Source organism: Thunnus maccoyii, chromosome 19 (assembly GCF_910596095.1).
Source record: "Thunnus maccoyii chromosome 19, fThuMac1.1, whole genome shotgun sequence".
Classification (NCBI taxonomy): Eukaryota; Metazoa; Chordata; class Actinopteri; order Scombriformes; family Scombridae; genus Thunnus; species Thunnus maccoyii.
This window is the reverse complement of record NC_056551.1, coordinates 25571941-25589212: the sequence shown is the minus strand read 5'-3', so window position 1 is coordinate 25589212 and position 17272 is coordinate 25571941. Positions and strand designations below refer to the sequence as shown.

Genomic DNA, 17272 nt, shown 5'->3' with positions numbered 1-17272 from the left:
CACCAGTATCGCCCCAGTTTGTGCCTCTCATGTATTACAAAGACACTCAAGTCACAGAGCGAAGCATCTGAAAAATAAACCTGTTGCAATCTGTGAAAAACCCAAAAGGTCATTTAACAACAATGTTAAATAACACAGTTCTGAAGGTTTTTCCAGAAGACTCCACAGACTGTATGCTAATATCGGACGTAGCCGCGGTGACGGCACCAGTTGGTTTGTGGACTTATGTTTTGATCCTCGAGTTTAGCATTTTGGGAGCTTGAGGAGCTCCACAGGGTCCAACTAACACCCCTACGCTGCTTTATCATCTATTTTACTTTAAATGGGACCATAATTTACTAAATAAACATCACGCTGTATTGAAGAAGACTTGAAACTAGTGATTGAGACTATAAACTCATTAGGAAACAAATCAAGTGAGAAGTAGGGTCATTTTCTCATAGACTTCTATACAATCTGACTTGTCTTTGGAGCCAGTGGAGTCGCCCCCTGCTGGCCATTAGAGAGAATGCAGGTTTACAGCACTTTAACATTGGCTTTCTTATTCAGGCAGCTGGAAATGACAGATCTTGCTATTTTTTTAACACACATGCAAAATATGAACACATTATTTTGTGTGAAATTGCTAAAGAAAAACTAACTTCATGTAAAAATTGAGCAAGAACATGTTTTTTCCTGCTACGTCTTTATTTGGATTTGATGCAACTTGAGAAACAGTATGAAAATCTTCTTTTTTTATCGTGCAGCTGATGGAATATTTTTCATCCAGATGATTAGAAGAGTCTTTGTGAATACCTTCAGAAAATCATGTGTTTAAACTCCGTGACCTGAATATAACAATACATGTAACACATGAGAAGCATGAACTGAGGTTAACTCTATTTTATCTTTAAGGGAATATAAAATACAGCGATGTACTGACCCTCAACTCAAAAAAAATCTCACTACTGTGTTTGAAAATACCAACACTACCTGAACATTACTTGAAAAATGTTTTTAATCTAGTAGCGTGCTCCCAAAAAACAATCTAGTTTACACAAGGCAGCAAACATATCTGATACTGGGAATCAGATCATCACCAGTATGTTGAAACACACTTTCTTGCAGGATTTTACTTGATTTAACTGCTGCGCTTGCTGTGTTGCAAACAAGCTGTTTGAAGGTAACTGGAAGCAGTAGAAACAAGCAGAAACAGAACTTGTTTCAATGTCTAACACGTTAAAATTACAGGTTTGCTAAGTTCCTGTAGTGGGAAAAATACAGCAGGAGCTCATTAAAGCTGCTCTACATCAACAACCTGCATGCTTCAAATAGAAATAGAGATACATATTTCGCCCCTGTCTGATAAAATACATCAGAATCGAGGGCGTTCTTCATGTGTGCATACCCTTTACGATGCGTCTAACTGTTTGGAAACATTCCTCTTTGTGCTGTTTGAGTTCTCGGGTTTGGGTTTTGTTGGATGATCTTTAACGATGCAGATGATTTTACCTTAAAAAGCCATTTCTCCTACCCTTGGTAGAAACACAACTGTAGTAATACTTGACAATGAAAACCCCCCCGTTAACCTTATGCAATATATTCATGTATATTGATAACTGTATTTGTGTGTGTGTGTGTGTCGTGTTCAACAGATGAGGGTCGCTACTGTATAATTCCTACCATCCTGATCCTTGTGTTGCAGCTGTTGTTACATAACTGAAGGGTTGAACCTGAAGTGTTTAACGATTTATGGAAAGAGACTCGAAGGGGCTTTGTATCGCTGTGATCAATTCTTGACGAAGCCATTTTAACGTTTTTATTGAATTAACGGTTATTTTAAATCTGTAGATCATCCCTTTACGTCCATCTGTTATCTGTGAACCAGAAGTGTTGGTTTAAAATGTAATATATATATATATGTGTGTGTGTTGGTTTTTGTTTGTTTGTATTTGCTCAGTTTGTGGCAACATCATTGCCAGTTCAGATGATGAAGATCATGTCTTTTATTCTGAAAAATGTGTTAAAACTTCTTATTTCCAGATTAAAATGCTATACGTGTACATTTCATCAGTGTCGGATATGTTTTACTTTTTTTGGTTGTTTTTAACTGATAAAACTGAAGCAGAGGATTCAATTTTTCAGTAGTTTCGACAATAATTTACCGCTCAGTCATTTCAAAATGTTTTTTTATTGGGTCTCACTTCTCATTTTGCTTCCAGCTTTCTTCGCCATGACCACTGTTTTTTTTTTTTTTCTCCTTTGCAATGAAAACAATCCATTAATTTTACTTGTACAGTTCATCATAACTGTGTCAAATATGGGCTTTTGGGCTGTTAATATAACTTAAGCAGAAGATTCAAAACATTTGACAGGTTGTCAGTAACAACAATAATTTACTGCTCAGTAATTCCAAATTAAAAGGCTTTTGGGTCTCGGTTGTTATTTTGCTTCCAGATTCTTTGCAGGAAATATGGTGATGAGTGCCATTTCATGTATTTTACATTTTACTTCCTTCCTTTACTTCTACTTATACATTATAGTTGCTTCAAATATAATAAATTTTAGTTTTAAAGTGAAGTCTTTAGTTTTATCATACAGAGTCCAGACAGGAAGTACTTGGGCAGTTACATGTTTTTTGTTCTTTAAAATAAAATAATGGATATTACATTAAAATGCTAAACCTTGGCGTTAATTTGAGTAGGTTTCCATCAATATAGAAAGAACTTTTAACACATAGTGCTCAAAGTTTAGGGGTTCAAACTTAATTGGACATAAAGTCAAACAAGATCATCATATTTAATACTTTGTTGAGGATCAGTTGCAGTCAGTGATCAATTTTTATAGATTCTACCCAACTGTTGATCTTGGTGAACCGACTATGTGACGACTCTGAGCTCGTTTTAGCCACCTCTTCCTCCCTCTTTCAGGCTGTTCTGTGTTGTTGTCAAACCTGTATCAATGGATTCACAACAAAATTTCCCACAAAAATATGATTTTTAATGTTAGATTTGGCCAAAGTCATGGGATTTATGAGGAGATTTCACAAGAAGCGTACTTTAAAATCCTCCTCTCCAACTGCTCCTGGTGATGTCACTCCCTCAGTGCTGTGAAACATTCCGCAATACACACTCATTATAAAATCACAGGACGAGAAAGAAGAGACTTTAAAACTCACACTAATATCTCAAAAACAGTAAAAGATAGAAAAAACATGTAAATTCAAGATTTGTAGGTCAGTTTCGTGATTCAATTAAAGTTCAAATGATATCTCTATCTAAAACTATGTGGAAGCAGTAAATGTTCAAGTAGATGTGGGTTCGCTCACACTAACAGTATTTTTCTGTGTCCAGCTGCAGTTACTTATTGTCTCTACATACCTGACAGTACACATTTCAATCAAACTTTCAAAATAAAAGCACACCACATATCCCTCATTTTTAAAAAGCAAAATGATCAGATTCCGACGGGCCAGAGTGCGAGGTCCCGACCAACGCTGCTTGCAGCTTTAATTGTTATTTTTATTATTACTGGCACCCATCTTGGTTTGGTTGTTTAGCCTTTGTTAATGTCAGATGTAATTTTAGCGGTTTTACAGGTTTCATAGCATTCAGTACCTGCACCACACCACTGATCTCTGACCTCACACTTAATGTTTTTATATCTTTAATTATCTGTTACTGTGTGGACGCCCCTCCTTTTGTTATGGCCTGAACGAGCCAGGCATAACAACGACCTTTGATACCTCTGATAGATTTTTGCTCTTTTCCAGCCTTTAAATGGCAACTATCAACTCTGAGCCATGTCTGAGCTCTTTTGTTTATGAAAAAACGATGAAACGACACACAGCCAAGTGTCTAATTACTTTTGAATCCCTAAGCTTTGGACACTATGTGTTAAAAGGGCGATACCTCCCACACAGTTCTTTCTATATCAATGGAAACCTGCTCAAATTCAAGCTGAGACTCTGCACTTTCAAATTTAAGAACAAAATATGTGTAACTGTCCAAATATAGTTGCTTCAAATATGATAAAATTATGCAGCTTTTAGTTTTATAATTTACTCATATTAAAGTTTTTTTCCTGTTCTGTCCAAAATAATGAAACAAATAAAGATTCATTACTTTTGATGCTTTTGTTTCAACACAACAATGACGTGTAGTTGTTTCCTGGACATTTTTAGGAGATTGTTTGCTTCCTCAGAATAAATCAGCAACAGAGTTACTGTTTCTCCACTTTTTAAAGAAACCTGAGCAGCTGAAACCTAAAAAGGTGCAAATTATAGCAGGAATTTCCACTGATGTTGTGTCAGTTTGGCAGCTTTTTGATGACAGAGAAAAAACAAGAATGCAGCCAGTTGTGTGTTGAACTTTGACCTCTGACACAGCATGGACGGGGCCCTCGTAGCACTTCACAGCAAAAGGGGGCCGTCGCATTTAGGGTGATGGGAGGCTTCGTTGATTATGATTATTAGTAAAAATCTGAACAAACATACACATAAAGAAGGATAAAAAAAAAGATTTTCAGTAAACACTTGACAATAGGAGGAAGTAAACAACCCCTCACTGCTGCTTTTCTCAACCAAGAAAGACGACCGACAAAGACTGAAAATTTATGCCGGGAACACAAAAGGCCAAGACGGTTGTGGGAGTGAAACTCTGACTAGTGCACAAAGGAAAACTCCCAACGGCTGGCAGACCGAACCCTCCGTGTCTCCTGTTTCTCCTCACAAAGCATCTAAAGGTTTAAAGCAGCTCCTGACTGGGCAGACTGGGAGGAAAAGAAGAGTTTGTACCTCCTAACACACTAACCTGCTTTCACTTTGTACTGTTTTTTATCAAAGCAAAACTCTGCAGAACAACCAGTTACCACAAATTAACCTGCTTTTAATAATAATAATAATAATAATAATAATAATAATGGTTCCTAGTTATGTTTAACTACATGTCCTTTTTCTGTGCATATACATCCCATTTCATGTAGAAATACTCCCTATTTTTAAAAAAAATTTAAACATTTATACAGACATTTTTTCTGAATAATCACTAACAGAACATTTCAATAATAAATCTCTTATTCTGTGTAATCTGTCTGTTAAACTAACATTTTCTTTTTTTCTTTCTGGCTGTTTTTTGCCAAATGCTTAAGAAATAAGTTTGTATTTCAGCTCTGTTATATAAATAATATTTGTTGTCATTCATTTATTTAACTCAAGGTCCACTTACTAGCTTTTCTCAGAGCTTCAACACTGTCTTCTTTAGCAGTTTTCTGTTCAGCTTCGGTTAAGATTTCTTTGTCAAACTGTTTCCAAGGTCAAGAATGAAGCTTCACACTCAGAGTCTTTGAAAATTTGAAATATATTTACTGAAATTCTGTAACGCAGAAACCAAAATATCTCATTACATTAAATAAATAGTTACAAATATGACGATACATGAGCAGAACACTTCATGTGCTCTAAACCTTTTCCAGGTTTATCCGTTAATCATTTAAAAAATACATTTAAATTCCTGTCACACGTTTCTATTAACACCTTGAAAACAGTCAGATTCAGCTGAGAGTTCTTTAGATTAACCTGAGAAAAGACGATGATATGCACAATCATGCATGTAATGTTTTGCACGACAGTAATACAGCAGCTACTATACTATTAGTAAGTATAAAATGTGGTTTATATTATATCTGAAACATGAGGTAGCAGGCAGTGATGGAAGAAGTATTCAGATCCTTTACTTAAGTAAAAATACCAATACAGCAAATATAAAAATACTCCATTACAAGTAAAAGTCCTGCAGGAAAAATCCTACTGAAGTAAAAGTACATAAGTATTATGAGCTTGATGTAGTTAAAGTATTGCAGTAAAAGTAGTGGTTTGGTCCCTCTGACTGATATATTATTATATATGACATCATTAGATTATTAATAGTGAAGCATCAGTGTTAGAGCAGCATGTTACTGTTGTAGCTGCTGGAGGTGGAGCTAGTTTCAACTACTTTATATACAGTTAGCTAGTTTAGTCCAGTGGTTCCCAACCTAGGGGTCGGGGCCCCTCCAAAGGGTCATCAGATAAATCTGAGGGGTCGTGAGATGATTAATGGGAGAGGAAAGAAGAAAAAACAAAGTTCTGATACACAAATCTGTTTTCAGTTTTTGGACTTTTTCTCTAATCTTTGATTTTTGGTGAAATATTGGATCATTTGAACATTTATTGAAATGAAAGCATGTGAGAAGTTTAGAGGGAAAAATCACTATTTGGTGGAGCTGTTAACAACTCATAGACATGTGAAATGTGACCCCGACTACACACTGCTTTTTGTAAGACGTCAAAAGCCAAAAAGGTTGGAAACCACTGGTTTCATCTTTAACAATGTGTTGTATTTTAAAAGCTTGTTATATTATCCATTGTGTCAAATCTTCATCTGAAAAGTAACTAAAGCTGATAAATAAATGTAGTGGAGTAGAAAGTACAATATTTCCCTCTGAAATGTAGTGGAGTGGAAGTATAAAGTAGCATTAAATGGAAATAAATTAGTACAGTAAGTAAATATACTTGGTTACTTTCCACCAAACTCGTACGGTTTCTCTCTCGTGTGAATCCTCATGTGCTCCATTTTGCGGTACTGCCGCGTGAAGCGCATGCCGCACTCATCGCACGCGAAGGGCTTGAGCCCGAGGTGGCTGCGCATGTGGCGCGTCATGGTGCCGCGCTGGGTGAACATCTTCCCGCAGAGGTCGCAGGAGAACGACCTATGGCTCCTCTCGTGCTGCTTCAGCAAAGCGGCGTCCACGTAGCTCTGACTGCAGACCGAGCACACGTAACAGCTCGGCCTCATGTCCGTAAACCTCTCCGGATCCTCGACATCCACTTTAATGAGAATTCCCTCCTCTGCATCCTCCTCTAGCTGTGCGAGTGCGACTCTACGTGAGTGATAAGCTGCTCTGAGCTTGGGAAACCTTCCCCACAAGGGATGCACATGTACAAGCTGCCCCGCAAAGCAAACCCAGGCTGTGGTTGATGGTAGATGTAGCTCACCTGCGTGTTTCCATCCAGCTCATTATTTAAGGCCAAATCTTCCTCTCTAACCTCGGCATGGTCCTCCAGCTCCAGCTCTCCACCTTCCACTTCCTGTCTTTTTGTTCCAATGCTTCCTTCCAAACAGTCGTCCCTGCTGGATCGGGGCCTCTTGTATGCTGCCATTTGCTGGGAATCAGTGGTCAGCGTTGGGTACCACTGCTCAGTGTTATCATCAGATGAGGTGCTGTTGCTGCTGGAGGGTGGGGGGCTCTGCTGCAGGCTGCTGGATGATGGACTCCCTCCGATCAGCTCCAGTCTCAGCCTCGTTTCAACACTGTCATTCATCTCAACTGACTCAGGAGACGCACATCTCGTTGTAAAAAGCTCCTCCTCTGACAGATCCTTCCTCTGGAGCTCAACCTGCATCTGTTTATGACTCTTTCTGTCCTCCGTGGACCCTGAGCGGTAGCTGTGGGTGACTCGTGGTTGGCCGTCTGGGGTTAAGGAAGAGGTGGTGGAGGATGGCGGGTTGCTCGGCCTGCGGGGTTTAAGTTTCCTGCGGCAGAGAGCCGCCAAGCCTGACAGCTGCAGATAGGAAGCGGCTCTGAGGAGGGCAGACACACCTTGATCACTAACATGGTGAGAGGAAGGTAGCTGGCCTGTGTAGATGAAGTCTAGAACCTGACAGAAGTGGAGAAGAAGTCTGATGAGTCGACTTTTAAAGGGATTTATGAGCATGGAAAATGGCTTCATTAATGGCCACTAATAAGAATAACTTTTGGGTTGCCATGTTGTGGAAAATCCTCCTCTAGCATCAAACTTTCTTTGTCTTTTTAGCTCTTTAGTTCATGAGGAAGACCCTAGGGATGTGCAGAAAGCCTGGTATTTGTATTTGTATCTGTATTTGTTGAGGCAGCAAAATTATTTGTATTTGTATTCGAATAAAGGTGGAAAGAGGTTTAAAAATCCTGTTTTTGTTTTTATTAGGCTTTTAATTTTAGAAAATTAAAGTGTTACGATAAGTGTTCATGAAGTGTGTGTCAGAAGGCTCAGCTTCATCTCTGGGGAACACCCCCAACACTGGGAGTGATGTCCAAATTAGGAAATGTGCGTCATGTAGCAGGTGGATGTGAGTCCCCTCGTTGAGACCTGCTGACAGGAGTACTGGTGGAGCAGGGGACAGAGATAGTGATGTAACCGACCTGTGCGCTGGTATTTGACTTGTTGTTTTTTTTTTTCTTTTTCCAAAAACAAATCATTTTTAAAATATCTGTATAACAAATAACAAATATTCGTAAAACCCCACTATTTGTGCTTTGTCGAATAACGTATTTGTATTTGGGCACACCCCTAGAAGACCCTCCAATGGACACTTCTGGAAAACAGCTGCAGCACATCTGGACCTGAATCCATTTATCAACAGCTTATTATTAACATTTACAACTGCAGGCTTGATGGATTATCACAAGAACTGTTCATTCATGATTTATTAACATTTATAAAAAGCAGGTAACTGACACAGTTTTGCTGACGACTCACTCATTTCTAATGACTCACTAACATTTATAACTGCAGTCCTGATGATTTATTGGAAAGTCAGGAACATGGGACAAAGAACGTTTGATGCTGGGGGAGAATTTCCCACAACCTGGCAAAAGTTAGTCTTATACATGGCTTATAAAGCATTAGTAAATGATTTATTAACCATTAATACTTTAAAAACCGTGTGTTTCGTTGGGTTTCTCACCTGTCTGAACACCGGGGCCTTTACCATCTGTGTGTCCAGGGCGATCACGTTGTCTCGCAGCAGCAGGGAGTTAAAATAGCTGCTGCAGGCTGCCAGGATGTTCTTGTGAGCCCTGAAGAGAGCGTTTCCCACCACGATGATCACGTCACACAAGTATCCTCTGGATCGTTGCTGGTTCAGCTGCAACAAAAGCTGTTTGGTGTAATTTGGCTGCTTCATATCTCAAAGACTCTGAGGGTTAGACAGCTGGTAAACTGTGAAGATAGACAGAGAAATATTCAATGCAGCGCTTCACGATAACTGTTGATGTTAGATCCAAATGTGCAGGAGACACTTTAACATAACGTTCATTTGACGCTTTTGTCCAAAATGACCTTCAATAAGCTTCAATAAACTCAAAGGGAACAAAAGCGACATGTCATCAAAATTTGGAAGTGCAACCCTCCAAAATAAAAAACTGAAAGTGTGTTTAGAGTCTCACAGTGCAAGAGTCACTTACATACTCACAAAAATTGCACTAAGAATAGTTCTCATCTCTTTCTGTACATGTGCAAATGATTACTAATGACGGAAGGTTTTCACTTAATTATTTAGCCTTTTTTTATAAACAACATGTAACCTTCAGCAGGAACAGTTGAAAGCTTTTTAATCTGAAGCCCAAGATGCCAGATAACAAGTCTAGTCTACAGTCAGTATCAGCAGGTCTGTGAGGCTTTAAAACTCACTGTAAAGAAAACCAAATCAAAATAAAAATTATCCAAAATTCCCCCCAAAAAACGAAGACTGGAGAAATGTCCCAAAAAAAGAAAACTTTGTTTTTACATTTTTACCCATTAATCATCTCTTCAAACTACCCAACTGTATATTAAAAAATATATTTACATTTTTTAAAAAATATTAAAATTTAAAATATATATACTATATAAAGTAGATAAAAGTAGCTCCAACCTCAGCTAGTTACAGCAATAAAATATATCAGACAATGGGGCCATTTTTAAGTTTACTTTTGATACTTTAAGTATGTTTAGATGATATTTTAGTACCTAAGATTTTTCATGCAGGACTTTTATTTGTAATGGAGTATTTTAACATTGTTGTGTTGGTACTTTTACTGAAGTAAAGAATCTGATCATTTCTTCCACCACTGGACAAACTGAAAACATTTGACCTGATGATGGAAATGATGATGTAACTGCTGTAAAATCAGAAGATCGACGTTTACAAAGACCATGAATGTGTGCACATTCTGCTAATAATGGTAATTTCCCTCTAAATCAAAGTCGACCTCGTGGTGGCACTAGAGGTAAAGTCAGTAGGATTTATCCTCTGGGGAACATGAATATCTGTACAAAATTTCATTGCAATCCATCCAATAGTTGTTGAGATATTTCAGTCTGGTGGTGAACTGACCAACTGAGTGAATCGCCATCGTGGGGCCGCTAATGTGTCTAAAAATACTTTAACGGACTTTCAGGGCTGCTATCAGGGAGACAAAGGTTGTAAAAATAGACAAGATCGAGTACTCCACCCTGCCCGGCTCTATCTGCAGTGGCACACTTACAGTTTCACCATCAACAGAAACATCACGGAGAAAATACAGATACAAAGACGATGAATCATACGAAACTCAGCTCTCTATTGGAGAAGGAATCCACGACCTCAGTGTGTTTTGAGGTCACTTTCCTTTATTTTTTTTAGATTTTCCATATATACAATATACACTTATAATATATGGAATCCTAACAACCAAGCAAAACAAAACTAGACAATCACACATATATAAAACAAACAAGCTCAACCTCTGTCTTCATATCTGATCAACTTAAATTAAATACATGAACTCATCATAATCATGCATCATACATTGGTCTTTGAATACAGCTCATCTCTACCAAGTACACCCAATTAAACAATAGAAAATCACAAAAAGGGGGAAATGATTTCCAGTGTTTACATTTCTAAACTGATCTGCTGCTACATTATGAACCATCCAGACCTCTCAGGTGGTCTGGGATCAGGTCTGCTTTCTGTCCCCAGAGTTAAAACTAACCACTATAGGCCACTATAGCACCAGTACAACATTGGGTTAACTTTACCCAGCAGCAATCTGTTATTTTGACCCAATATTACACACAACAAGCTTGAGTTTTAACTAAAAAATTGTCACAAATTTGTCATTTCTTGTACAAACGATGTGCATATGACATTCAAAGGATACACAATTTATTAGCGGTCATTAACAAACAGTGACATGTAGACTATAACAAGCTTTAATTGGGTTAATAACCCAACAGTAAAATAAAAAATAAAACTAAAACTGGGTTAAAACAAACACTCGTCGTGAGTGTCTTCCTGTGTGACGTTTACCCAGTACTGTGCTGGTGCTATATTGACCCAAACTGAGTAAAAGTGATTTTAATTGTGTAACTTTTCATTGTTTTCTGGCACAAATGTAGAATATTTCTGCTCTTAGTCCCATCTGCTCTGCCGCAGATAGAGGTTTATCTCACTATGACTCTGCTGAAGTTTGAATATTTCTGCTGATAAACAAGAGAAGCATCTGTTTTGCGAAACGTCGATACAGAATCATCTTATCTCAGTAGGTCAACAAAACAGAAACAGAAAAAAAAAACATGTTTCGGCAATCTAAGAGGTGCAAACTTTACTGGCTTTTAGCCAGTAAATCCCAGTTAGAGAGTCTGACTGAGAGACTGACCCAGTTATGTTGTTTCATCAATGAATATTCAGATCCTTAACTTAAAACCATACATTTACACATGTAAATCGATTGTTATGTGATGTAAATACTGTTGTTATTGAGAATGTCGCTATTTATTATGAGCTTTATTTAATTAATGTATTTCTGGTAGTGATATGTTATGACTATTTTAATTAGGGACAGGGGTCGCAAATGAGCCTTGGCTATAAGTCCTATATGCAAATACATCTGTTTCATGTTATTTTAACCTGTTACAATGTTTTTTTTGCATCGTCCCTGACAAATAAACTAATAAATAAATAAATATTTTAAAAAGTACTCCATTATAGAAGTATTTCCAACCACAATCCATCATTTGTTGTTAGAATAAAGGAGACTTTCTGGCAGCTATAATAATTTTTATAATAATTTTTAAATGTTTATACTGTTCACTCCAGTAATTAATAGTGGTCTTCTGGCTTTCTAAGCAGACTGAACTTAATAGACATAAAAGCAGCCACTTGGGAAATAATGTGATTAAATCTGTACAGTCTAATATAATCTATGATATAATCCAATCCAACAGCTCTTCATGCAATATGATACTGAAGCTTTTTGTTGACGCTGGTTCAGAGAGCAGCTGGTTCTTCTCTGTGGTCAGTTTTGAGGTTGTAGATGTTGAACTGCTCTCTAATGACAAGTGTTTCCAATATTCTGTCTCCTTCATGTACATGAATGAAGCTGCTCAGAAAATTTGAAACACCTTTGACATCGTTTAGACCTGTAATTGTAATTGTGGCTCCATGTCAGTACAATTTCTAAACAGCAGAGTGCAGCGATGATGAGGTTGATTATTCCCAAACTTCCTCCAGACAGACGATCCACAGAGAAATTAATCAAATAACAAAACAATGTTTCTTATCTCAGCGATTCAAGGATACGAACATTACAGCTAACTTGTAAAAAGTACATCTATGATCTCTACCATAAAATGTCATTTTAAAAAGATAAATTGGCTAATGACTAATGTTTACAGTGGGTTATTTTATCCATAATGTGAAAGTGATTTTGATTTAGTCATTTTAACTAGATGCTAATAGGCAGCTTTATATTCTTTCAAAAATCAGGAATTTACCTCTTGAAGTGTTCCAGACTGATAAGACTGTTCAAACTACACATTGCATTTGTGAGATTGTGCTAAAAATTGCAGCAAAACAACACATTTTATATCCAACGTTTGCAAGCTACAACAATCACTCAGCATTTCCTTTTAAAAGAATGAAATTGTGGCCATTATATTAGTAGAAATGATGTTTCCATCATGTTTGGTGGTTATTTAGCCACATAAAACTTATTTAATCTGACATAACAAAACTTTACTGGAAGAATCATTCAATTTCCTACATTTTTATGCCATTAACGAAATCCAGAAGGATGTGCAGTTACAAAAAAATAATCTAAAACTGCTTCATATTAACCTACCAGGTGTGAACGGGTCTGCAGACGGTCAAACGCTGAAGTTTTCTGGCAAAGTAAGATTCACAGAGATGCATCATGAACTATTTAACCGAAAAATTGTTTAAAAGGAAACATATGATCAGAAAGTGAAGTTATATACATACATACACTGCCAAACCTCCAGCAGAAGAGAGGAACTCATGGGCTCTGTGGTGCAGCTCTCAGCAGGTCCGAGCTGAGAGGAAGAGGAGGGTCATTGAGCCACAGATGGTGATTGATAAATAGTCTCTTCAACAGTCAAACAGTACCAGTGTGTTATAGAGTGGTATTAACAGTTTAACGTAGGTAGAGGATGAGCACTTCTTTCTCTACTGCTGCTAATAGACTAGAATATAAAATATGAATAGAAAAGTACAAAAATAAACAATATAAAATAACAAAATATGAATACAAGCATTAACAGTATAAAGTTATATCAAATGTACAATAACAGACTTAACCCTCCTGTTGTCCTCGGGTCAATTTTGAGTATCCTGACTAAACTTTTACAAATACCAGTCTGCCATAATCCATCAACATATTTTCCTCTGATCTCAACTATAGTTAAAATAATTCATAATGTCTTAGTCAGGATACTGTTTTGAAACCATTTCATTTTTTTTGATGACAGACACATAATGACACCTGTTGTCTTTCCGGGTCAAAATTGATCCGAGGACAACAGGAGGGTTAACAAGACAGACAACCATTGAATAAAACAAAGAGCTGTCATTAGGCATAAATATCAAGATATTAATATATGTCAACATCACAATAATGTGTTAGGATTCATGCTGAATGTGGTAAAAGTGAGATTATATAAACTTGTTGTACTTTGTGTGTGCAGTAGGGTCCAAAAGTCTCAGATCTTTGGATCCTACTGTACATAAATTGCACAGAATTATTGTTTTGCACATTCTGGGAATAAAGTTATTACACTGGATCTGAAAATGACACAGATGCTGCTCATGTGTCACTAGTGGACTACAACCACCACTGATGGTCTTTACTGTCTTCAAGTCTTTATAGCATATCAGAGTTTTAACTGTGTATTAACTGACACTGCTCACCTTGAAGCTCCTCTGTTAAACCGAACACTCACCTGTTTTCTCTCTTTATCACATCAGCATCAGTTCTACTGTAACCTCAGAGTGCCATCTAGTGCTCAGCAGACATTTCAGACACAGTTTTGAAACATATTATTATATTTTTTTTTTACAAAAATGTTACGTCTAATGATTGGACGGTAAATCAGTTCAGATCTTTATTGTCCCACCACAGAGTAACCTGTCTGTCTGTCAGAGAGGCAGCATAAAAAACACAAAACTAACATAAACACAATAAAAACACAAGACAATAAAAGGCATTAAATCTTTTAAGGGAAGTGAAAGACGACTGGAGCTGCTGCATATGAAACAATATCATATAAAATATAAGTCTGACAAGTCATAAAAATGTTTCCTCATGTGGGGCGTACAGTATATTTCTTTTATAAATGCATAAATAAAATGATAAAGTGGAAGCATGCTGATGATTAATTTCCATGTCAGAGATACGTTTTTGTATTATTATTTCTTTAATTGCATTTTTATTTTTATTATCATATTGTGTCTGAGCAAACCACTTTATATTCAGGTCAACCCCTCTTGTTTCTGTGTTTGGCTCAGCTGTTCTGGTTTGAAATCTATCAAAATTAAAAATGCAAGTCATAAAAAACCCTCCAGGTAAATGAAGTAGAGTGCCAAGTACTGAAATATTGTGACCAAGAAATAGCAGAAAATGGAAATACTCTAGTAAAATGCCTCAAAATTATATTTAAGCAGAGTATTTCAGTAAATATACTTAATTATTTTCCTAAACTGAGACATTTATGCTAAAAAATAAACATGTTGTATTTCACTTGACCTTTAAAATATGCAAAATATAGTGTTAACATTCATCTTTGCTGATTTGAGCTTTAATAAGGAGCTTTTTTTTTTACACATCATGCACATTATAGGATGTACAGTGATGTGAGAAGAAGGGACAAACATCACAAGACAACAAAACTAATGTAACAATAAAGACGACAAAAACAAAATGTGGAATATTAAGACAATAAAACAGAAAATATACAGTACAAAATAGAGAATAATTCTTCTTCTCTTCCCCCCACAAATGAATATTCATATTAATAAACTTAATCTATATTGCACTGCTTCACTAGGCAATAAAAACAAAATAAATGAAGCAAAGATAATCAGTATTAAAACACTGCAACGCCTCGAGATAACATTATGAAAACTAGATATAGTGCAAACATCATAAAACAAGGAAATAAAAAAATGCATGAGCGTCAAAGTTCATATAAAAGCGTGACCTAGTTTACTGACGTGACAACCGGTCGAAACAACGTGTAAGAAGAGTTAAAATGAATATTATATGGAAATGATATAAATTAAGGATGTGTGGAGGGAGAAGAGGAGTTAGAGGGAAATGTGTTGACTTCCTGAATGTCTTAAATTAGGGGATCAGGGTTCAGTTCAGTCTTTGTGTGCTGGTTTTGAGGCAGTTTGCCAGACTCCAGCTGCAGGTTTATAGGTCATAACATTTAAGGTGTTCCTGCAGGTGATCCATGATGTCATTTTCTCTTGTTAGATTATTGCATCTGTCTGAAATCCCCTGTAGATTACAACCATTATATGAGTTTTACCACTTTAACGTCTTAAAGATTTTGTGTTTACCTCTGTTGTTTCCTCTGTCACTATACAGAATGGGCGGTTAAAGCATTAGTGTTGCTTACTCAGCTCTTTATTAATAATGACCATAGTTCAACTCGTACACGTTATAACTCTCATCACTCTATCTTATCTCATCTGACTCTAAACCATAAACTGTATATAAAAAGCTCTAAATGATTCATGCAGCACAATGCTTACCGATTTCTCCATTGTTACACCTTCCACACATGTTTTAAGACATATAAAAATACTGTTTCCTGTATGTCTTTTCAACATAAAAGTGCAGTTAACTAGTTAGAAATCCTTAAATTGACCCTTCCTCATTTAAAAAAACATCCATTATTTTTCATTTCTAAAGTTTAACAGCTGGACACCAGATGTCTCCACCTTCACTGTAAAGTTCATTCTCAGTGTTTGTGGACCGGAGGCTTCAAGTTTCCACATCACACTTGTATAATTTGCATGCTGGACCACGATTGGCTCCAAACTAGTTGTGATGTGAAAACAAACTTTGCACAGAGAAGAGAACAACATCCAACTAAAGGAAGTGGAAATGTAGGTCAGAGGTGGACAGTAACATAAGTTAATTTACTGAAGTAGGTACCTGCACTACCATTTGATGCTACTTTATACTTCCACTCCACTACATTTCAGAGGGAAATATTGTACTTTCTACTCCACCACATTTATTTGACAGCTTTAGTTACTTTTCAGATTTTGACACAATGGATAATATAACAAGCTTTTAAAATACAACACATTGTTAAAGATGAAACCAGTGGTTTCCAACCTTTTTGTCTTTTGACGTCTTACAAAAAGCAGTGTGTAGTCGGGGTCACATTTCACATGTCTATGAGTTGTTAACAGCTCCACCAAATAGTGATTTTTCCCTCTAAACTTCTCACATGCTTTCATTTCAATAAATGTTCAAATGATCCAATATTTCTGCAAAAATCAAAGATTAGAGAAAAAGTCCAAAAACTGAAAACAGATTTGTGTATCAGAACTTTGTTTTTTCTTCTTTCCTCTCCCATTAATCATCTCACGACCCCTCAGATTTATCTGCTGACCCTTTGGAGGGGCCCGACCCCTAGGTTGGGAACCACTGGACTAAACTAGCTAACTGTATATAAAGTAGTGTAAACTAGCTCCACCTCCAGCAGCTACAACAGTAACATGCTGCTCTAACACTGATGCTTCACTATTAATAATCTAATGATGTCATATATAATAATATATCAGTCAGAGGGACCAAACCACTACTTTTACTGCAATACTTAAACTACATTTTGCTACTTATGTACTTTTACTATAGTAGGATTTTGCAGGAGTTTTACTTATAATGGAGTATTTATACATTGTTGTATTGGTACTTTTACAGCAGTAAAGGATGTGAATACTTCTTCCACCACTGCCTGTCTATATATATATCAGCCTGTTATTATTATCATATGTTAGCAGAAGGTGGAAGTCAATAATGATTTTGCTTCCTCATCACTGAGTGTATCGGTCACAGCCACAGTATCAGTATCAGTCTGTTGCTCAGGTGAGCAGCTCAAAGCTTTTTTTTTTACAGGTATATTTCCTGCACCACAGTCTGCGTGACGTCACAGGGA

General features: G+C 36.8%; 1 protein-coding gene across 1 annotated transcript; it reads right to left on the bottom strand.

Annotated features, from left to right (window-relative positions):
- Window positions 1-6533: 6533 nt before the first annotated feature.
- hic2 (hypermethylated in cancer 2) lies at window positions 6534-8960 on the bottom strand. Its single transcript, XM_042396079.1, is given in 3 exon segments — window positions 6534-6889; window positions 6892-7675; window positions 8742-8960. Coding segments are annotated over 3 exon segments (1359 nt in total).
- Window positions 8961-17272: the final 8312 nt, after the last annotated feature.